The sequence below is a fragment of the Cryphonectria parasitica genome, assembly GCF_011745365.1.
Source record: "Cryphonectria parasitica EP155 unplaced genomic scaffold M406scaffold_3, whole genome shotgun sequence".
Classification (NCBI taxonomy): Eukaryota; Fungi; Ascomycota; class Sordariomycetes; order Diaporthales; family Cryphonectriaceae; genus Cryphonectria; species Cryphonectria parasitica.
The window spans coordinates 4,703,309-4,726,292 of NW_024468911.1; the positions used below are offsets into that span (position 1 = coordinate 4,703,309).

Consider the following 22,984-nt stretch of genomic DNA (forward strand, 5'->3'; position numbering starts at 1 on the left):
GTTATTTTCGGGGGACCTGGCTATGCAGAGGTGCGTGTGTGTGTGTGTTTGAGGAGGCGGCGGTGTTGGAAGAGGGGCCAGGACAGGAGTGGATAAGATGGCCAGCGTTGGCCAGAGTGGACTTGGCGCTGGGACCGGCATGAGCCCTGGCAGCTACAGCCTGGAACTCAGGAGGAGAGGGTGTGCTGCAAGGCCCACCCCACCTCGCCTGGACCTGCTGGGCAACAACGACTAAAGAGGGTTGTGTGCACACTGTTCTGGTCCCCTCTGCAGGGCCCGAGCTACACACCCATCCACCTCTACAATGCAGGGCCCCCCTTTTCTCTGTGTGGGCGGGCTAAAGTAGCTATTGGGGCGCTGAGGCCCTACTACCCTACCACCTACTCCAGCACGATTACAGCACACAGTCAGCGTGGGCTCGGGACAGGGACTACCTGGCCACACCAAGGGGTCTTGGTTTATGGTGCCTGACCATGCTGGCCTGGCTACTGGCCTGGGTAATCTTTTTGGTAAACCTTGGGTTTAATTATCAGCAAAGTTCCAATCTCACAGACAATTGCTTTTTTGTGACCATTCTCATCAGAGGATAGGGCAATCCTGTGATGAGTGATCGTCAACCCTCGACATAATCACCTTTTCTGGTCCTTTAATTATGGACATTGCTATGCGGGCCAGACCATGCCTATGATCAATTTTACCCACTCCAATCAGCGTTCGCTAATTCTCACTACTGGCATTTCGCATACCAGTTAGTGGTATCGTACAGCAGCTGGTCGTGTGTTGGGCAACCTACAATTAATTAAACACCCCCCCCCCCTCTCTCCTCCCCTCCTGACGTTTGCCTCCTGCAAGAAATCTGCACCTAGCTAGAAGCAGACCACATTTGCCCACCCACACTGTACTTTTGCTACATATAACGAGTCGTGCCAGTGCATCCATCACATCGCATCATATCACATCACAATCACTGCCGATCAGTCAGGCGGACGAACAGCGGCACTAAGTACTCCCCCACGATGCTAGATCGCGCTCCTCTTGGGCTTTTATTGTCAGAATTTCTGTATAATACAACTCGAGTCGGTGTTTTCCGTTTGTACTCCTCAGGTTGCCGTCATCGTTATCACGTCGGGGACTTTACCCGCTCATATCCACAAGGCACCCCCCCTCGAATTACTGCATCATTTTGAGAGGGGAAAACTGCGTGGGTTTCATTTCCCAATGGCATCCAATGGTAGGTGGTATATTCGTCTTGCCCTCCAATATGTTCTCTTGTCCAAAATACGTAGTTTGCAGATGCGGTCTTTCAGACAGGGACATATGATCTGCGCAATTTCACCGCATTTTACAAAGACATCCCAACTCTGGTTATTAAATCCACACGGTTGCCCTCTTTTTTCTTTTCTTGGCTCCCTTAATCTTCATGACCGCACGGACTCGATGGGAAATATTATGGAAATAGTGTATGAGGTACGATGCGACTAGCTGGTCGATCTGGCGCCACATCTCGTGTAATAGTAAAACAGAAAAAAGAGAGCAGGCCATCTAGAGCTAGTGCAGCCTTGGTGACCTTGGCGATGGGTTTTCCATCGAGGTCACCAGGCCTGTTTGCCTACACAAGCATCTGGCTTAACCGAGTCGAGACCAGGCTCCCCGTAGACTTTGTCTGTTCGATTTGCGGCCAATTTAGCCAGAAGGTGATCGACTGAATACCTTCATCATAACTGCTTGTAGTACATACTTACCCATAGTATATAGTATTACGTAGTAATATAGGGAACATTCACTTTAGGCCAACAGATGCTACATCATCAAGCCTTGCGGCGCCTCGCGCTTTCCCAGCCTCGCGCCCAGCCTTGGCTCCGAAATCTTGTAAGTATCCCATCCAGCTTCAGGGGGGGGGGTGAGAGGGGTTGGTTATCGTTTGGTGCAGCCCCTTCCCAAAGTCAAAAAGAACACTTCACTCATCCGGCGTTACCGTTCTGCAATAATGCAATTTCTCTGCCACATTCTCACAAGCGCCAGCGATACTTCTCAAACGTCCATGGTCAGATGCAAAGTAGTGGACAACCCTATCTCACTCGCTCTCTCGCTAACCAACACATACACATACACACGAGATGATCACAAGACTATTCCCAGACAGGACTCTTTTTCGTCTCCCGTTACGCGTGCATCCTGCAAGATATCGGACCACCCCCCCCCCAAAAAAGACTGGGCTGCGACCCCCTCTTCCAACGTTCCGGTCTCCATTTAAGGTTTCATATAGAGTGGTGTTGGCCTGCGCACCCAGGCCTGCCAACCCTGTGTGTGTGTGTCCAGCTAGATGCAGTGCCGGAGATTTTGAAGCCCATGTCCATCCATATCTGAGATCTCACATTCCACAATGGCTGGCCCGGTACCTCAAGATGTAGAATAGAAATAATAAGAAAAAAAATGAAACCCTTTTTGAAAATAACAACAACAAAGTCGACGTGTAGTCCATGAGTACTACGTGATACTGCCTTGTACCTTGACAAACAAGTTCATACCCAGCCGACAGTCAGATGCTGCCTCTCGCCAGACTTGCCAATTCCATAGTAAAGTCAATTCGGCCTCTTACCTCGGTCTAGTTGTTCCCTCATGACTGATCATCCCAAGAGTTGCCAAGCTGAGCATGTTCACCGAGCAGGAAATCTCAACATCACAGGGGGACGTGGCATAAAAAAAAATGATTTTGTCCTTGAAGAAAAAAAGTACTTGTAAGAAGACGTGTCGCCTGCCACAAGGAGGAGCCAACAGCAAGCAAACAAGCAAACCCCCCCCCCCCCGCCCAGGCGCGCGCCCGCAGTGATTGCCCGGCGCGCACGTTTCAGAGTCGACCCTCTACTCTTTTGTGTCTGTCATTTTCCAACGCGCGACCCCGACCCACACCCACTTTTTTTTTTTGGTCCTTCCTCCTTGTTCAACAGGCGAGACCGCATACAGCACGATCCTCCGTACCGGCATGCCGGTAGAGACAAAAAAGAAAACCATTCCCAGGCGCTGATCGTCACTGCCGCCACCGGACCGCGGATTTCCTTGTGGTGGGGAGGACGAGGGGGCGGGACGGGTTCCCCGTCAAAGGAGGCTGATTTGATTGATTCAAATGTTTCCTTCCTCTACATTCGATACCGAAGGGTCTCGTCCAGACTGACCGACGAATCCTAGGCCCTGGGCTGAGAGGGACTTTAAGGCGAAACAGAAGCAGGTGACTTGACGTGCCCCTGCCGGACCTGACTTCCATTCCCTGCCGTCGGTGGCACGATTGAAGAGAGAGAGAGAGAGAGCAACAATAAGATGGTTCCGTGATGTCGACATTTTCATGCCCGTTCAGCACGCGTATACTGCCTCCACCATATGTAGTCGCCGCGACAAACGTGCCAAGGACATGCGTTAGGCAAAACCTTGTTATTTTTATTTTTATATTTACTAGATGGTTTGGATAGCTGCCGGTGATCTCCCACCTCACTCAGACCAGCTTGCGTCGTGTGTTCTTTCTCTTGTTTGTGCTCCCCCTCCGATATAGAATCTTCCGAAATTATGAAAAGCACGTTCACGTTCAAAGGAGAGGGGCGTTGAGGGTGGAGGGATCCCGTGGTAGGCCAAGTACACAAACTGATCCTGACTCGTGGTAATTTATTGGGTGGAATTACCCGCAGTATTAGAGATCTACCAAAATGAAAGACTCATCTCGCCATGATGGTGTCTTCCCTCTCTCTCTCTCTCTCTCTCTCTCTCTCTCTCTTGATTGCGATATTCTCTGCCCGTTGGTACCCGCGCGAGCTCAGATCTCTGCGCTCAGTTATGGGCACTACTATAGATTCCACGTATATTCATTTCCCTTGGAAAAAGGCAAGGGCAAGACAAAGACAGACAGAACCATACCTAGCACATCTCCTCCCTCTCTCTCTCTGCTGCCTCAACCTGCCATTTTACCCCGGAATCCATCGGGGCTCGGGTGCTTACGTTTCAAGAAGACATGAAACAAGGCTCGGCGAGGCCCACCCCTGCTTCACTATCTTACTACCTTCCTTCCTCCTCCTCCTGCTATTTACATACAGTCCCAGTCTTGTACCCACTATGGAAGACCGAAATGTTCTGTTCTGTTCCGAGCCCACGATCCTTGTTGTTCGCTAAAGAAGCGAACCAGGCCACAGGGATACATGATGATGGATGGATAGTTATGGGGACTGCACAGAACAGCTGCTTCCTATCTCTACTATGTGGTTCATCCCGCCCCCTCCATCTTTTGATTGCTCAAGTACATAAGTACACATGTTACACACCAATGTACCGTAGCAATATTCTCTGGACAAGAGACAAAAGCCAAACAAGCCACAAGAGATCTGGACCCCCAGCCCTGGAGGTGTCTGGGATAGTGGTGGAGAAAGAAGGAAAAGCCTCCCCCGCCAGGGACCCTGCCGATCAGTTTACATAGTACTACTACTTACTACTGTATGCACTACAGTACCTGGCTGTGGCCCCCTTGTTGTGTGTTTTGTTTCTTCTTCTGTGTATGTAGCATCCTGTTTTCAGTGGGGTTGGGTTCCCTGAAGAGAGGGCACGCCAAAATAAACTGCTGCAAGAATCTTTCATCTCATCTCTCTCTGACACACATATCATGTACATTGGGGGGGGCATCAAAACCCTCTTCAGATGATTTTCTGCGCATTAATCAGACACATGCCGGAACAATAGTGCACCACCCCCCCTCCCCCTACGCTTTTGTGGTTCTCTGCTTCCGCATTCCCTCCCACCTGCAAGGAATGACAACACAAGGACCCCACATACCTTCGGTCACGATTAATTACATACATGAACGAGGCTGGCTGGATCGGGACTGCATAGAGTATGTTCTGCGACCACCACCGCCACAATTCCTCCCGAGCATTATGCACCAAGACACACACACACATGCCTCATGCCTCAGCCGTCCCCCCACACCTTCTCATCCCCTGGCAAGCCCGCTGCACGTCTCTTCTCTTCCGCGGCTGTCACCTTCCGCTACAGTCCACACAGGGAAAGGGGATGAACCATGGAATCATGGGCCAGACCAAGGATTATTGATAACAAAACCAGGCGTAGGAAAGAATGAGAAATAAATAGAAAGAAGAAAACAAGCAACCTCGCATTCCGAAATGGCGTGCACACATCCACACACACACACACACACACCAGCCCTACGTAGCCACCCTAGAAAGGAAGGAAATAAAGACAAAGAAATAAGCGAGGGGGAAAAGAAGAAAAGAGTCAAAGAAAGGACAACAGGTCCAGCAGCAGCATCACAGGAGAACATGGTGAAACAAGCCACCTCGTCACCCGTAAGAGTTCTAATACATGTATGTATCTGACGTGAGATGATGGGATGGATGGGGTGGGATGGGATGGTCCTCACTCACTTTCTCTTCCCCAGACCCTTCCCTTGTCATCATCATGTGTAAACGGCAGTCCATCTGCATGTCTCTCGAGAGAAACAAAGGTGGCTTGTAGTGGTGTTGTGTTCTTATCTAGTTGATACTGCTACTTTGCGAGAGCCGAGGGGTGTGGCGCCTGGAAGGATTTTTCGTGGCTGGCCTTCCGTGTCCTCGGTCGGTGAACCTTAAAAACGCCATCTGGAGAATGGGGGCGCATATCAATGGGTTGACACGACTCTGGGATCTGGCATGTAGTAATCGAGCATCTCATACTTGACGTCGAATGCAGTGGTCAATTGCGTGTACATGGGCGTGTGTGCATGCGTGTGCAGAGAATAGAGAGTGCCCAACTTGCATCGAAAGTCCACCGGCAAGGAGGCAATGTTTCAATGACGTGAACATCGTGAATTATTAAAACACTTGGTGAAAAATACTTGGACCCGTGGTATCAACAAACCGGCCATGACCCGCACATAGGTATAATATCAACTTTGTCCCTGGCCAGGACCCTTTTCAACCCAACCCCCTCCCTCGACCTTTGATTGTGTGTAAACCCCCTAATGGACGAAACCTTTTCGACGTCTCTGCCACAGCTTGCCATGCGCTCTCGGCCCTTTGCCAAGATAGCCTCATCAAGGAAGCAACCACCGCCCGAAACGAGCCTTCTAGGCTCCAGCCGTGCCGTTCGCCTCCTTCTCTCGCTGCCTCTTGACAATGTAGTATGTGATCAGGCTCTTTGGATCGTCCCGCACGTCCTTCATGACATCCCAGAACCTGGCATCGCCCGCTCGCGCATGCAGAGCCACGCACAGCTGGACCGCATCCATGCGGACCCCGGACTCACTGCTCTCTAGGCACCGTGCGCACAATGTCGCCATGCTACTCAGCTCGCTGTCGGTGGGCATGAAGTCCGTCTTCATATCCACCATCTCCTTGAGCACGTGTAATCCCATGCTCAAGGAACGACAGCCGGCCGGATCACGGGCATCCACCTCGGCCATCCGCCTTGTAAGGACAGTCGCGATTTCCTGCGCATCGCCAAGCGACACCAGCTCGTCGGCCAGCAGTTCCAGACCCGAGACGATGTGTGTCCGCGCGTCATACGCCGCACGCGCGGCCAGCAGCGACTCGAGCGCCTTGGAGATGTGTGGCTGGAAGTGGTCACGATGCTTTTTGAGGAGCAGCTTGATCGTCGCCAGGATCTGTGCTTTCACGTCCTGTACCTTCTCGGGAGCGACGCCTGACTGTGGATCTTCCAGGTAGTCGAAGAGGCCCAGCAATAGTGCGTCGAATTTCTCGTCTGCAAGAGGGACCTTGTTGTCGCGAATGATGCCCTGGAACTTGCGGAGCCCGTGGACATCGAGGGTCTTGGCCTTGATCTTATTCAGCGCACTGTCGATAAGGCGCAATTGCTGCTTCGCTTTCTCAGTGGAGACATCATCCCCCTTGGCTGCTGCGTCACCATTTTGCCGTGAGACAAAGCTGGCTGCATCTTCGTTGATGGGCTTTTCCTCCAACACTGCTGCTGCTACTGGCCGTGGGGGGGATTGCTCTCCCGTCACAGGATCCTCGTACACCTTCAGAGACTGAGAAGGCGTCTCGCTCGGGCTCGGCACGCGGTTTCGCACGGCGGCAGCGAGCCCAGAGTCTTCAGCGGCAGCTGCCTCGGGCGACTTGCTCTCCTGCTCCTGGAGCAAGGGAGGACCCAGGCCTTCGAGAAGCGGTGATCGGATCACGGGGGTCGGCGAGTCCGCCACGTCGGCAATGTTGGGCATGTCCATAGTGAAACTTTCATCAAGCCTCGAGCTGCTCGCGAGCGGTGGCCCGAGCTGCAGCCTGGACGACCGCATCGGACTGGGGCGGGGACTCGTAGCGGGCGATGGCCTCGGGCTTGGTATTCTCGTCGGCGTGGGCAGACTAGACTCGCTCGTCGTTGACTTGTGGCCCGGAACGACCCTAGGGACAGTGCGCTTGGGAGAGGCGATCATAGTTTTGGGGGTCACGGCCTTCCTCAGCTGCGGTGGGCTACCCAACGTGGATTCGGTGCCGCCTCTGACATCGTAAGGTCCCGCAGTCTTTGGCCGTGGAGGAATGTTCGGCCGCGTCGCAGTCCGAGGTCTCACTGGCGCCCCCGATAGACCGCCCACCTTGAGGCGTGTGGCAGCAGATGCTGCAGAAGGGGGGCCAGAGGCGTTCGAGATGCCAGACGTCGTCCGTGGCACTCGGGGTGGTGAGAACTCCATGGCTGATCCTGGCCTCGACGGACGTGACGCTTCCATGGCCGAGCCCGGTCTCGTTATGGCAGCTTTCTGCGCCCTTATTGTGTCTCGGATCGATGGTTTGGTTCCCATCGTGCTACGTGAGAATCCCAGGCCTGGGCGGACTGCGGATGCCGTATCTGGCCGCTTCGATGGATTAGGGTTGTTGGGATCTTTGTCCAGGAGCTTTTGAGCCGTCACGTCCAGGGTATCCATGAGTCTGGACGTAAGGTTAGCAGTCAATCCTGAACCACTCCTAGAGAGCATTCCCTTCTTGAAGAGTCGTGTACTTACGCATCAGCTCTTGCGGGCCATATCCCGTGGAAGAGCCAAAATGTGCCTCTCATTTTCTCCCTCACCCCCGGATTCGCATCCGCCAGCCCTCTCTTGATAGCCTTTTCTAACAATTCAAGGCCTCCTCCATGTTCAATATGGCTCTTGTGCTGTGCCTCTTTCTGGAGAAGCGTCTTCAACCACCCAGTCGCATACGTCCTGGGCTGGACATTCTTGTCTGCGCAGGCCGCTGTGAGATGATCCATGATCCGCTTGGTATAGGTTACACGTCCGACTATGGTATCAACGCAGACGTTTGCCTGTTGAGAAGCAATCTTCTTCGTTGCACCCGCCAGCACGATGAACGTCTGCATCAGCAGTTCTACCATTGGGTCCATCCCGGGACCGTAGACAACAGCAATGTCCTGGACCAGGCTGCAGCCCTCTTTTGACAAACTTGTCCTCAAGGACTTGACGGCCTTGATGATGCCGTCAAGAAGGCCTCTGAGACCTGCGAGGAAAGGATCCGCGTAGTCCGTCGGGGCGTTGCCGGCCAGTAACCTCCGGAGTTTGGTTATGCTCTGCTCTCTCAGCTTCCAGTTATGCTCGGACTCATTGCCGTCGAAGTAGCCATGCATATCTCTAAACATGTCGTCCAGCTCGCGCGTAGTATTGACGTAAGAAGGCTCGACAGGGTCCGCTCGCGTGTCGGGCGCCGGCGTAAAAGGTCGGTCGACAGACATCGTAGACAGGGATGATACGCTCGCGGTCAAGTTGGGTCGCATCGCAGGCACTGGGTCGGCAGCAGGCACATCCGCGTCGAGACCAGGTGTGGTAGCCCTCGGTATCAGCTCCTTGAGTATGGTCGTCTGCGTAGCGGGACGAACGTTGAACTCGACCAGCTTCTTCTTCAGGTCGACCTTGGCAGGCCCAGACGAGTCTCGGAACAGCTCGATGACGGTCTTCCTGGCCGTGTCGCGGACGCCTGGGTCGCCATTCTCCAGCAGCTTCATCAGCAGCGGCACGTAGGTCTTGAACGGGAGGCCGGTCTCCTGGTGAGCCTGGAGCAGCCACTGCAGGCCTGCCTCCCCAGCTTTGGCCTTGACGGTCTTGCCATCCATGATCTCCTTGACTGCCGCCTCGACTGCCGCCCTGACATCGTCCACCTTGCACATGGTAACCATGGACTGCACTGCGATCGTGCGAAACTTGTCCTTCTGGTCGCCCATCTTGTCGACGAGCAGCTTCAGGGTCTCCTTGCGCTCCTGGGTGATGTACCTGGGCTCCTGCCGCGACAGGCGCGTCAACAGGTGGTTAAGGGAGGTGAGTCCAGCGTTGATGAGAACCCCATGAGGGCTCCTAGAAGCTCTGCGCAGGGCGTCGAAGAGTGGCGCGACGCATGTGTCGGGGACATTGTGATGTTTGATGCCTGTCTTGACGGCAGTCACCTGTGCGACTTTCTCATCGATGGGGCGGTCGGAGGCGAGGATTCTCTGCAGGGCCTCGACCTGCTCGTCCGTGATCCTCTCGGCCATGTCGTCTTGCCCTCGCAGTGCGAGGACTCTGTTGGGGTCGTTCGTTTGGGGATGGCTCTCTGGATATCGGTGCTGGTGAAGCTTTCGATGGATGGATCGTGTGTCAGCGGCTGCGCACTATTTGCGCTGTAGCCAGGCGCGTGATCTGTAGAATCCTGTGTGAGCAAGTTGTTGTCGCTGTCGGACATTACGGAGAACACGCGCGATGTTCGTATCGACATGACAGGCCCTGCTAAGATTGCGCTCGGTCGGGACGCATGTGTGGAGAGAGGGGGGAAGGGAGGGATACTGACACGAAATTGGTGGAGTACTGCTTGGCCGCGGTCGAGTTCTCCTTCTAATCGATCAGCAATTACTAGATGAAGGAGAAGTTGCAATCGAAAATGCCTTCTCGAAAAGAGATGCCGCGATTTTCCCTCAGTTGGGGAAGGGAATGTAGAGCGGGAGCGAAATCATTTTGGGTATTGATTTTATTAACCCTGCAGCAACCGGCAGCGGCAGGTGGGCGAGCATGCGAACTGGGGTGGAGGGGTGTGACATTACTTTTGGGACGACAACAACAAAGCTAGCTCTTTGGTAGCATCTGAGGTTCTATCACCGTTGCCAGGGGCGCCCAGACTCCACATACACCCAACTAGTACAGGCCCATGGGTGGTAGTAGTAGTATGTACCATAGTACTTAGAGTACTGTACTGTCCCATTAGCATGTAGCGTACATAGTGCTTTCGAGGTAGGCGGCCTGTAACTTACCAGGACCTACGAACAGGGGCCTGTGGGGTGGTGATTACCAGCATGGCATGCCCTGTAAGCCCCACCCCCACGCCCCCGCTACCCGATCTCCCTGTGTCAATTCACTTGGTGGTTGTATCTAACTTGGAAGACTTCATGAACCTTTGTGTCTCTTATAAACTCTTTGAGAGTCTCAATCCCTCTTTTTCTCCTCACCGACTTTTCGTATCAAAATCTAAAGCTTTGAATCAGTGACGAGGGTTTCACGAAATCAAACCAGCGTCTTCGTCTACGTCCTCTCTATTGACCGTCCAGTTGACTCGACCGGCCAAAGCAGTAGAGTGGGAAGGCTGCTTATCCAAGGGCCCCCATCTCGTTTTCAAATAGCTATCCTCCTCCCTATTGGGACTACCGGCCTGTGGAGCAGTCGCCAGTCTCCTGTGAGACACTCGACATCCACCGTGCTTACAGCCTCATCACGTACTTACTCCCCCGTCTGCAACTTTGTAAACAACATGACTCGTCTCCCACCTACATCTGCAGTTCCCAACCCAGCCTCCATCTTCCTTCATCCGACCTCAACAGCCATGCCCGCACCAGCTGGACCAACACCCACTCCGCTCCCCGTGTCACAAGCAGGGGCTGTAGAGGACGGAGGGGCTCCTCACCAGCCAGCAGGCCAGGCTCGCCATGACCACGAGGACCCAGGCGAGGACCACACCACCTTCAAACTGCCCAAGCTGCGCCTGAACGTGCCAGACCTCGCCCACCCAGGCGCCTCCCGCCTCCTATCCGCCATCGACACCTCGGCCATCCTAGCCGAGAGCGTACAGACCGTGCTGCGCCTGCTCTACCAGAAACCCTCGCCCAGCGTACCCGGCACCCGCTCCGTCACGCTCTACCTGGAGGACATGGGTGGTGTGGCGTACACCAAGGGCTCCGACCTCGACGACGACCACAAGGAGATCCACTTCTCCCTCCGCTACATCCACGGCATCAAAAAGGCCCCCGAGGGCGCCAAGGGCGATACCACCGGCGCCTACGAGATCCGCGGCGTGCTGGTGCACGAGCTGGTGCACTGCTTCCAGTACAACGGCCGCGGCACTTGTCCCGGCGGACTGATCGAGGGCATCGCGGACTGGGTCCGTCTCAAGGCGCACTTGGGAGCCCCGCACTGGAAGCGGGACAGCCTCCCTGAGCGTTGGGACCAAGGCTATGAGAAGACGGCTTATTTTCTGGAGTGGCTCGAGGCGCAGTATGGCGAGGGGACGGTCAGGCGGGTCAATGAGACTCTGAGGACGGAGAAATACGACAAGGACCAGTTCTGGAATGACCTGTTTGGGGCCGGTATCGATACTCTTTGGCAAGACTATAAGAAAGCCTCTTCGATGACCGAGGCTAAGGACTAGAAGAAGCAGATAGGGCTATCAAGGGTTTCCAAGGTTATGATTGAGCAATGCATACAAGATCTCTTTGTCGATAGTTTTAGACACCATCATGGGCGGGGGCGTTGTGAGATGGCCATAGTTAACATCATCTTTATCACTCATCATGGACATTTTGATAGTGAACCTCCAGTTGGCATAAAATTGTACGCCAATTCATTTTCTCCTCAACGCCGAACAAACCGAAACTAGAAGATCCCTCGCCCCTCCCAGTTCACCATTATATAAAAACAGCCCTTTACTCCAGGAAAACAAACGAAACCCAATCCATCGAGAGCCTGTTCAAGCGGTGTAGACCAAGTACAAAATGTGTTATCTTCTACGCGTGCTGAGCGTTTTGATGTCCATCCTCGCTCTCACTGACGACGCTGCCAACCTCCGTCCAGCTGTGCGCAGGAGTCGCGATACCATCCTCATCCTCGCTCATGATATCGTAGTATTTCGAAGACCCATCCTGCGAGGCGACTTCGTGTGCGACATCCACGCCGGACTCGGCAACGGAGGCAGAGTCGGTAGGCGTCAGCTGCCCATCACTGATCAGCTCGCCATCAGACATCTCGCTCAGAGGCGCGTTGGGCGTTACGGGAAGAGGTGAGTAGAAGTCAAGGCCGGGCTGTTGTTGCTGAGCCCAAGCCTGGATCGAGGCATAAGCGGCCTGTGGCTCCTCCTCGTCGTGGTCCTGGCCCGCAGTCATGTACTCGTCCGCGGGTAGTTCGGAAGTGGTCTCGGACTGTGGAACGGATCGTGACTGGGCGAAATTTCCATTGTCGGAAGGGATAGGCATAGGGTCGACGGAGATCAGCTCAGGCAGGGTTTCAGGGCTCATGGTACGAGACGCTAGGGAGGCAGGTGTTATTTGTGGCGTGGCGTTGTAGATATCCTGAGACATGACATCTTCCTTCTCTGACAAGATGTGGTCTTGCTCCATCTGTTCATCGTAATCGATTCCGTGCTCGTCCGCGAATGGATTGGCGTACATGGAAGGGCTCAGGCCGCGAACACCGCCCTCGGTAACTCGGCGTCGAACCAAGCCATCATCGTTATTTCGGACGTCGGTCCCGGTGTTGAAGACGTAGGATCCCTTCTCGTCGGCATCCTTGTCCTCGGTCAGGAAATCGTCAAAGCTCGTCGGAGAGCCGAGGCTCTTCCGTTTTTCGTTCTCGGCGGTCTGCTGTTCCAGCTCCTTGGAAAGCTTCACGGCATTCCAGTACATCAACTCCTCGCGCTGTCTCCGACGACTCTCATCGTCGGCATCGACCTCGGTTTGGAGGAAGCCCTGGGCATCTTCGGGTCTATTGAAAAGAGGCTCGCCGTCGGAGCCCTCAGGTCTAATTCCGTCGCCGAGGGATTGGAGGGCCAGGGCGATACGTCGTCGAAGGTCATTTGCCACACGCTGAAGATCGGGGCTCTCGTAGATGGCGATAGCGGCGGCCACCGCTACCGAGGCGACGATGACGCCGGCTGAGATGGCGGCATTGTTAATAGGAGGCATTTCCACAAGTTTCAAGTGTGAGACTGGAGGGCGATGCAGAAACGCCACGCGTTGGGGAGGGTTCAGTGGCGAGTAGCCTTATAAGTGGGGTAGTATGCGGTTGAGACGTGCAGGTGAAAAGTCGAAAGAGGGAAGGCCGTGCAAAAGCAGTCTGCGTGACTGAGGGGAAAAGAACAAAAAATGTCGTCTGCAGTTGGAAGATGCTTGAATTTGTAGGGGAGGGGGAAGCAAGGTGCTGTCGCATCAGGGAGTAGGTCATTGCGTGGTTATTGCCACCCAGACACCGCAGGAGTGTGTGGCCAAAGCAGCCCTGGCCTCCGCACTTGTCTGTAGAGGCAGCCAAGGCGAATCGCGCTGACTCCCCTTCCCTACTCACTTGAGCCCCGCCATGATCAACGGTTTTGGAGATTTCCCATCATCACCAGATCAAGTGCTGAATGAAGTTGGTGGAATTGTTGAAGTACGGCATAAGATGTGCAAAGACACATGCATGAGATGGTAGAAGCGGGCATTTGAGAATCGTCTAGTACACACCTTTTGCGGCTACAGCAACGGGCATCTTGACTGCAGGATCCCTGGTTTGGAGTCGAGGCTGACCCAAAGATTTTATGAAGCTTTAAATCGTGAGCCCCCTCTGCCAGGGCTGTCTCCCTGGAGGTTTTGAATGGGCAACTCGCTCGTGAGCTGGAGAATGCAAAAAGGGCTGAGGGAGGAGGATGAAGGTGTCGCAGGAGAGGATGAACTGAAGAGGGAGGGAGTCCGGACTTAATCTAAGCTCGGCTCCTTCCATAACCACCCAGGCACCCTGCCATCGCATGGGGAGGGGGGAGGGATGCATTCGGCGGAGTAAGTGCCCTGCCCCTCTTTTCGATAAGCGATAAGAAAGTACCTGATCTACCACACAATTTAGATGTATCCCTAGGTCACTCTGGCCCTTGGTCATTTAGCCCACCAGGTAGCACTAAACACTATGTCTACTTATGTACGCGTAGTATGTAGTGTTTCGTAGGTCTACGTAACCAACCCCCTGGCGTCAGCCTCGGGCGAATTCACTGCAGCTTCTTACGTCCACCTCTGCTTCACAAAAAAACATATTTGAGAACTTGGGTACTGGATATTACTCAAAGCTGTATGTGTGAGCTTAACACCCAAATTGCGGCCAACGTCACTAGAAACATGCCCTCGGAGAACACAGATAAGTAAGCTGGGTTACTTGAGACTGCTATTCAGTCATGTGCCTCCACTTTGCAACTTTTAGAGTAGAATTTCTACACTTTGCCGCCTGGGCAATACATGCTCATGTTGTAGCTTTTCCCATTTCCTTTCCCTACATTTACCATTAGTGGTTTTTTGCGATATTACTCAGTACAGACAGGTTGTGATTATACCTCAGTATCTATTATCAAATCAGCATTATTTACCAGGATAAGGCTGGCCTTGGTCTGGGTACTGCATGGCATGATGTGTACTACTCAGAGAGCGAAGTATTAGAATTGTATTCTGCGAATTGCGAGCCATTACGATTATCTGCTATCTAGGTATGGAGCACCCTGGCGTGGCATGCGCGCAACATCTCAACTACTGAAGTACCCAGTTACTCCACGTTGAGTGATAGGGAAATGCTCATTGGAACTAATCAGAACGAGCCTCATCGAGAACCTCAAGACATAAGGATTACGTACAGATGTAACGTTGGCATAAACGTGTTGAAGTAAGGAACAAAGATGTATGCGAGTAAGAACGAGTCAAAACCAGAAAGCTTGCATCATTATGCCGCATCATATGAAGATAGTACGAATCATCTATACTGTGGTCAATTTCAAAAAGGTAAAAATGGAAGCTGTGTAAAGCCATTACGAGTATTCTGTGTATAAAACCCGATTTAAGTAACAAACATACACAAAGCACTTGGAAACCTGGGAAGTAATGTTCTAGGCTGAGGACTCTATATTTGTAGTGCTGGACCCAGACAGTGCGCAAGTGCTCTCTATCTCTGCTATGTGTGCAGTGCTCTTGGAAGATGTAAAGTGTTGCTTGTTAGAATATGTATATAACTGGGGTAAATCTATGTCCTTGATTTAAGCGCGACGCCCTATGTACTTAGGTCTCGTTGAAATAACAAGAACCTACTTGGTAATAGAGCATACATTATTAGGAGTTGGTACTAATTCCAAGGCAGTGATAAATGAAAGTTCCTGAGGGGGAGAAGGAAAAGAAAGAAAAAGAAGAAGGGGGGATGGAGCGAAGTCCCTCTCATGTTTTTGAGACAAGTCTTGATACCTCTAAAAATATGAAATGGTAGTATGGGTGTATTGAATCCACCACTGGTTCAACTTCACTTGCTTTGAGATGCGGATACCCAAACCTCAATTTGGGACATTTCATTTTCTCATCGACAGCCAACAACGTTGAAAGCGAATGCAATAATTACCTTAGCAATCAAAGCTGAGTATGAGAATCCACCATAAAGTGTGATGATTGCGGGTATTGTTGTCAAAGCATGTATGAAGTCACAGTGGGGACTAGATGAGAAGAATCTGTTGTAGCAGACCCAAAATTAGAAGTGGGTGATAGAAAACGCCTGGGCGTTAACTGACCGACCATATGACTTGGACTAGATTTCGCCTTGGGCATCAATCTCCCAAGTTCAAGAGTGACTTGGGAGGCGCTAATTCAATGTGAGAAGGATAGCAAGTGGCAAACGGCAGTTCGTAAGGTGCTTTCTCTGTGTCCTGTACAAAATTTGGCTTGCATTACTTGTGCAAGAGCCATTCAGCCTTCAGTAACTCGTCTGTGTTCTCGAGTCGGCTAGTAGGAGGCTGAAGGATCCAGAAGTTTCGGTGATGTTCTCTGATGATCTAACACCCTGTGGGGTCTACGTAGTTTGGCTTCCAAGGCTGAGATGCAGGGGTGCGCGCTAAGCAATACCCAGTAGGCAAAGCTGGCACCGGCGGGCAACCAGTTTTTTTTCTGCCAACGCCCCAAACCGCATCCCAGGCATCCCACCAGAGACACCACAGCAATTCTCGACCACTCAAAACTACATCTCCATTCCCAGACCACCACCACCACCACCACCAACCCTTCACCCTCCCTCCCACAACACACGGACTTCTTTTCTTGTTACCTCTCTTTTTGACACTCAAACTTGGCAAAGACCATTTGCTTGTAAGCAAAATCAACAAAGAACAAATCGCGAAACCAGCAGACACGCTTGTTTACACGATATCAGCTTCCTACTACCCCGCCATACCCATTTTCTTCTAACCGATCCAACTTCACACAAGTCGCCATAATGACAAGTGTAGTGGGTATGTTGAAACAGCCAGTTAATGCTACAGATGATGATGTCCTACAAATGGTCTTGTATACTGACTGTCTATCTCTTTCCAGGTGTTGATTTCGGTACCCTTAACACGGTCATCGCCGTTGCCAGGAATCGTGGTGTCGATGTTGTACGTACAATCCACCCCAAACGACCACACCCCAGCCTCATCTGGGCAGACATACAACGAGATGATTGCGCTGCGATGATACATGGGCCTCTTGATGCTGACCCTTTCTTTTGTGACAGATCGCAAACGAAGTTTCCAACCGCGCCACACCGTAAGTTCTTTTCGACCCTCGTTATCCTACTGGCCTACCTATTTCCGGACTGCTGCTAAAATGTTGTCTTAAAAACAGATCCCTGGTGGGATTCGGCCCCAAGTCGCGATACCTCGGCGAGTCTGCGAAGACACAAGAGATCTCCAACCTCAAGAACACTGTCAGCTGTCTGAAGCGTCTGGCTGGCCGTTCTCTCAATGATCCCGATGTCCAGCTTGAGCAGGAGTTCATCTCAGCGCCCCTGGTCGATGTCAACGGCCAGGTTGGCGCCGAGGTGTCCTACTGCGGCAACAAGGAGAAGTTCTCTGCCACGCAGCTGTGCGCCATGTTCCTGAGCAAGATCAAGGCCACCACCTCCGCCGAGATGAAGCTGCCCGTTTCCGACATCGTCCTGAGCGTTCCCGCCTGGTTCACCGACATCCAACGGCGCGCTCTGATTGACGCTGCCGAGGTTGCGGGCCTGAAGATCCTTCGTCTGATGAACGACACGACCGCCGCCGCCCTGGGCTATGGTATCACAAAGCTCGACCTGCCCGGCCCTGAGGAGAAGCCCCGTCGCGTTGCCTTTGTCGACGTTGGCCACAGCAACTACACTTGCTCCATTGTGGAGTTCAAGAAGGGCGAGCTGGCTGTCAAGGCTACTGCCTGGGACCGACACTACGGTGGCCGGAACTTCGACAAGGCTCTGGTCGACCACTTGCAGAAGGAGTTCTTGGGCAAGTACAAGATCGATATCTTCTCCAACCCAAGGGCTGTCGCCCGTGTGCAGGCCGCTGCCGAGAAGACCAAGAAGATCCTGTCCGCCAACCAACAGGCCCCTCTCAACATCGAGTCCCTCATGAACGACATTGATGTCTCCGCCATGATCACCCGGCAAGAGTTTGAGGCTCTTATTGAGCCCGTCCTTAACAAGACTGCCGCACCCCTGGAGCAGGCTCTGGCCGATGCCAAACTCACCAAGGACGACATCGATGTGATCGAGGTTGTTGGTGGCGGTTCCCGTGTCCCAGCTGTGAAGGAGCGCATCCAGGCCTTCTTCGGCAAGCCCCTCTCCTTCACGCTGAACCAGGACGAGGCCATCGCCCGAGGCTGCGCTTTCAGCTGCGCCATTTTGTCCCCGGTCTTCAAGGTTCGCGACTTTGCTGTCCAGGACGCCATTTCCTACCCCATCGAGTTCGCTTGGGAGAAGGCTGCCGACATCCCTGATGAGGACACCAGCCTGGTCGTCTTCAACAAGGGTGGCATCCTGCCCTCCACCAAGATTCTTACTTTCTACCGCAAGCAGCCTTTTGACCTCGAGGCCCGCTACGTCAGGCCCGACGAGTTGCCCGGCAAGACCAACCCCTGGATCGGTCGTTTCTCGGTCAAGGGCGTTAAGGCCGCCAATGGCCCTGATGACTTCATGATTTGCAAGCTGAAGGCCCGGGTGAACATTCACGGCGTGCTGAATGTCGAGAGCGGATACTACGTCGAGGACCAAGAGGTCGAGGAGCCGATCCCCGAGGAGGAGACCAAGAAGGAAGATGGAGAGAAGAAGGACCCTGATGTGAGTGAAACGGCGACAGCGAATTTCGATGAGCTGGTGATATCGCCCGCGAAGCGCAAGCCGACGTCTTCCCCACCAGTGGAAGATGACGACGCGACCAAGCAAGCAAAACGCAAGCGGCCGTCTGCGCAGAGTAGTGGCGGCGAAGCTGCTCCAGTCTCATTGCCCTCGAGACACACAGAGAGAGACGAGCTAACAGATTCAAAGGCTATGGACACCGATGGCAAGCCCAAGACGCGCAAGGTTAAGAAGCAAGTGCGCAAGGGCGAACTGCCGATTGTCGCTGGCACAGCCTCTCTCGACACCAACGGCAAGAACACCTTGACTGAGAAGGAGGCTGCCATGGTCATGGAGGATAAGCTCGTCGCCGATACCGAGGAGAAGAAGAATGAGCTGGAGACTTACATCTACGAGTTGCGGAACAAGCTCGACGACCAGTACGCCGAGTTCGCCACTGATGAGGAGAAGGAGAAGATCAAGGCCAAGCTGGAGGCGACTGAGGTAAGTCACCAGTGCCACTGATCCTCCGCTAGTTTTTTTCGAGAGGAACCACAGTTTGCTGACAACTCTTAGGACTGGCTCTACGACGAGGGTGACGATACCACCAAGGCCGTCTACATCGCCAAGATGGACGAGATCCGCGCCATGGCCGGCCCCATTGTGCAGAAGCACTTTGAGAAGGTCGAGAAGGAGCGACAAGAGGTGCAGGCCCGTGTCGACGCCGAGAAGGCTGCCAAGAAGGCCGCCGAGGACGAGGCTCGCAAGCAGGCCGAGGCCGAGAAGGCTGCGCAGGAGCCAGCATCAAAGGCCGATACGGAAATGACGGATGCTACTGACGCACCCAAGGCTGAGGTGGAGGAGGCCGACGATCCTAAATAAATCAGCGGGCTCTAGCCTTCGAAAGTTCGACCCGGTTCCGCCCAGATAGAGAATGGCTGGGGGAGGGGGAGGACAGCATTTGATTCATGACATGATGCACTAGGAATACAGGACGAATGCCATAGAGGGAGGTCTCGATGCACATTTAAGAATATTCACACAAGAACGCGCGGCTTTCCGGTGATGGTTGAAGGAGTGCAGGAAAAGAAAGGCTTCATAGAAAGGGATCATGATGGGGACAAACACCAATTCTTTTCTTTCCACACTGGGTCTGCCTTTTTTTCCCCATTTTTTCTTATTTCCCACTTTGTCCTGTGTATTTGTGATTCGATGATGATAATTGATGGCTCGAGTTTAGAAAGAGAGAGCTTAGATTTGAACAAGGAACATGACTATTACTAGGCAATCTTTTACCTTCCACAGCACGCCAATGGCCTTCTATGCCCCAGGAGGTTGCCTTGCTTGATTTCTTGAGACATTGTATCTTTCTTCATGAGAGCACAAGAAGGAAAGGAGGTACGGGACAAGTTGCTTCACAAGTAGAGCAAATAAAGTCCAGGCTACTGGAGATGCCATACAAAGACTGAACATGCGTGTGAACATTGCGATCGTCACTAACCAAACTGGAGCCATTTTTCTACGTTCTGATGACCTGGATAGATACAATACACTTTTTGGACCAAACTACGCCTTCCTTTCGTCGTTTTCCCCGGTAGGCCTCTTCAAGGAATGTCGAACAGGGGCTTGAGCTTCACGATGAGCTTCCACTCTTCGTTACTGACGTCCTTGCGGTAGAACTCCTTCAGACAGTCGATCGAGGCACGCGAGATCATGCTGTACAGGGTATCGGCCTCCTCGAGCTGACGACCGTACGATGGCTGGTGGCCACCCATCTCGATTCTTGCGGCCACGGAGGGCTGGCCCTGCTTGCAGACATCCATCTTCTTGTGGTCACGCTCGATTGACGTTCTGCCATTTATAATTAGTTACAATCCTCAAAAGAGCAGAATGAATGGGTGTGGGAGAAGAAAAGAAGAAAGAAAAAAAAAAAAAGGGGGGGGGGGTAAGATTAGGTGACTTACACTCTGCCCATAGACACGATTTCCTTGAGACCCGTCGTAGAGTTGTGCTTGACTGCGGCAATAGGTGTGTTGACCTTGAGTTGGCCCTCCACCACGTCGACACCCACGACGATGGGATTGTGCCTCATGAAGACAGCCACGGGCTTCAGGACGCAAGGGAAGACGGCCAACATCTTGGAGTCCTCCTTCTTCTTCTCTAGGAGTTCGTCCATGTGCTTCGTGAAGGAGTCGAACAGATGGTAGATAATGTCTGCTGTGAAGATCTTGATGCCGTTGTCTTCAGCATACGCCTGTGCTTCCTTTTCGACCTTGACATCGAAGCAGAGCATGACGGCGTAGTCGGGCGCCTTCTCCAGCATGACACCACACTGCATGACATCGCGCTTGGAGACAGGACCAATGCCCACGTTGGCGACGGGGATCTTGCAGTCCTTCAAGAAGTCCAGCAGGGCCTCGAGCGAACCAAGGGTCGACGCCTGGACGGAGACACCGCGACCGGTCCTCTCGACCCTGCTGAAGAGCGACTCGAGATCGCTCTCGAGCTCATCCTCAATGTCGTCCTCATCATCATCAGGACCTGCGACGAGGAGACGAGAACCGGCGATGGCCTTCTCCAGACCTGGAGCAACAATCTTGACACCAAGGGCAGCTTTGACCTCCTTGTTGTGCACGTATTGTGACTTGAGACGCAGCTCCTTGAGTTTCTCCGGGGTGAGCAGAGCTCGGACGTTGGTCTTGATCACGCCTTCTGTACCACACAACAGAATCCTGTCGCCTTCGCGCAGGATACCGTTCGACAAGATGACATCGATGGTCATACCGAAACCCTCGATCTGCTTGACCTCCAGGACGGTAGCCTGCACCTCGGAGAGATACATCAGAGAGCCAACCATCCTCTCCTGGGTAAGCTGGATGATGAGCTTCAGCATATCCGGGATACCCTCGCCGGTGTGGGCCGATGTGGGAATCAACGAGACGAATTTGGCCATCGACTTGTTCTCGTAGAAGAGCTCAGCGTTGAAACCTTGTTCGGCAAAGGCCAGCTTGGTCTGGTCCAGCCTGTTCCTGAACTCATTCTGGACACCCTTGGTCTGCAGAGCCAGACTTTCCTGGAAGCCGTTGTTGTCAATCTTCTTCCAGCCGTAGAGACGATCGATCTTGTTGAGGGCCACGACGAAGGGGGTTTTTCTGTCGCGAAGGAGCTTCATCGACTCGAGGGTCTGGGGCTCCAGGCCGTGCATGATATCGACGACAAGAATCGCAATGTTACAGAGGGAAGAGCCACGGGAACGGAGATTGGAGAAGGACTCGTGCCCAGGAGTATCGATGACCAGGAGACCAGGAACCTTGAACTCAAACTTGCCGTCTGGGTTGATGACGGCCGTTTTCTGCTTGATGGCCTCCACGGGAAAGTACGTAGCACCAATCTGCTGCGTGATACCACCTGCTTCGCCCTCTTGGACGTTGGTTTGACGGATCTTGTCGAGCAGCTTCGTCTTGCCAGTATCGACGTGACCAAGGATACAGCAGATGGGTGACCGGAGGTTGTCTTTTGACCGTGCAGCCAGGGCAGCCTGGTGTATCTTCTCGCGTCTTGCCAGAGCCTCCCGCTTGCGCTGTGCCTCGGCGTCATCTTCCGATGAATCCGACTCCGACTCTGAGTCTTCATCCTCCTCCTGTGGCTTGGGTCTCGAAGGGAGGGATCCTGCGGCGGGCGTAGGCTTGCCGTTCTCAGCTTCTGCCTCCGCCTCGTCGTCGCTGTCGGCATCCCAGCTCTCCTTGACATCCTCGTCTGATCCGGCGGCAGCCTCCCAGTCGTCCATGACCTCGTCGTCGGCGGCTGCTTTAGCCTTGGCAGCAGCCTCGGCATCGGCCTTCTCACGGGCGATGCGCTCCTTCTCGGCAGCTTCTTTGGCAGCAGCTTCGGCCTGCACGCGGGCACGCTCGGCAGCCTCGGCAAGTGCCTTCTCCTCGTCCACCTTGTCGGCCTTCTTGCCCTTGCCCTTTTTCTTGTCGAAAGTGGGCTTCTTGGGCGCAGGGGCCTCGCCGTCCTTGAGACCGCCGACCTGTATGCCGGCAGCCAGCATCTGCTGGAGCTTCTTCTCATTCCGGGCCTTCTCCTCCTTCTGCGCCTTGGTGAGATATTTGCCTTCCTTCTTGAGCTGGTCGATCCTCTCCTTCTCCTTCTGCTTCTTACGGGCCTTCTCCTCCTCCTTGCGCTTGACCTCCTCCTCCAGCTTGCGCTCTTCTTCCTCTAGACGGGCGCGTTCCTCGGCGTCGAACCGGGCAGCCTCTTCTTGTTGCTTCCTGAGCTCCTCCTGTTGCTTCTGGAGCAATTGCAGATGCTTGGGCAGCTTCTTGCCGGGCTTGGCAGCCTCGGGGGCAGCCTCTGGGGCAGCAACAGGCTCGTCCTTTTTCTCGACGGCGGGCTTCGCAGGCTCGGGCTTGGCTGGGGCGGTGGTCTTCTTCTTGGCTGCCTGAGAACTATCTGTGAGTGTTTGCTCTCTCTGGTGCATGGTGATGCAGACACCATCAAAAAGGCCGGGGGTGACAAGTCTCTTTGTTTAAGAAGAAGAAGAAGAAGAAGAAAAGGGATTGTCTGCATACCTGCTCCTTCTTGCGCTGCTTCTCCCTCTCCTTCTTGAGCTTCTCCTTCTCGGCCTTTGTCAGGACGCGGCCAGATGCATCAACTTCGTCGTCATCACCA

At 53.5% G+C, this 22,984-nt stretch overlaps 4 protein-coding genes across 4 annotated transcripts; 2 read left to right on the forward strand and 2 right to left on the reverse strand.

Moving 5' to 3' along the window:
* Positions 1-10,952: 10,952 nt before the first annotated feature.
* M406DRAFT_222773 (plant basic secretory protein) lies at positions 10,953-11,606 on the forward strand (the record flags this gene model as incomplete). The annotated part of the gene is made up of 1 exon (XM_040915629.1): positions 10,953-11,606. A coding segment is annotated over one exon (654 nt), but the record flags the coding sequence as incomplete, so codon positions are not given.
* A 41-nt stretch (positions 11,607-11,647) lies between these two features.
* Positions 11,648-13,868, reverse strand: M406DRAFT_321820 (uncharacterized protein). The gene is made up of 2 exons (XM_040919557.1): positions 13,699-13,868; positions 11,648-13,133 (listed from the first exon to the last, which is right to left on the reverse strand). Exons 1-2 carry the CDS (start codon positions 13,721-13,723, stop codon positions 11,992-11,994), a joined length of 1,167 nt encoding a protein of 388 aa, XP_040778979.1. The 5' UTR covers positions 13,724-13,868; the 3' UTR covers positions 11,648-11,991.
* Positions 13,869-16,256: 2,388 nt separating this feature from the next.
* M406DRAFT_80500 (uncharacterized protein) lies at positions 16,257-19,599 on the forward strand. The gene is made up of 6 exons (XM_040926003.1): positions 16,257-16,475; positions 16,558-16,619; positions 16,739-16,770; positions 16,849-18,316; positions 18,524-18,817; positions 18,890-19,599. The coding sequence occupies exons 1-6, from the start codon at positions 16,460-16,462 to the stop codon at positions 19,193-19,195; spliced, it is 2,178 nt and encodes a 725-aa protein (XP_040778980.1). The 5' UTR covers positions 16,257-16,459; the 3' UTR covers positions 19,196-19,599.
* Positions 19,600-19,766: 167 nt separating this feature from the next.
* Positions 19,767-21,017, reverse strand: M406DRAFT_355809 (translation initiation factor IF-2 like protein). The gene is made up of 2 exons (XM_040923263.1): positions 20,278-21,017; positions 19,767-20,164 (listed from the first exon to the last, which is right to left on the reverse strand). Exons 1-2 carry the CDS (start codon positions 20,649-20,651, stop codon positions 19,918-19,920), a joined length of 621 nt encoding a protein of 206 aa, XP_040778981.1. The 5' UTR covers positions 20,652-21,017; the 3' UTR covers positions 19,767-19,917.
* Positions 21,018-22,984: the final 1,967 nt, after the last annotated feature.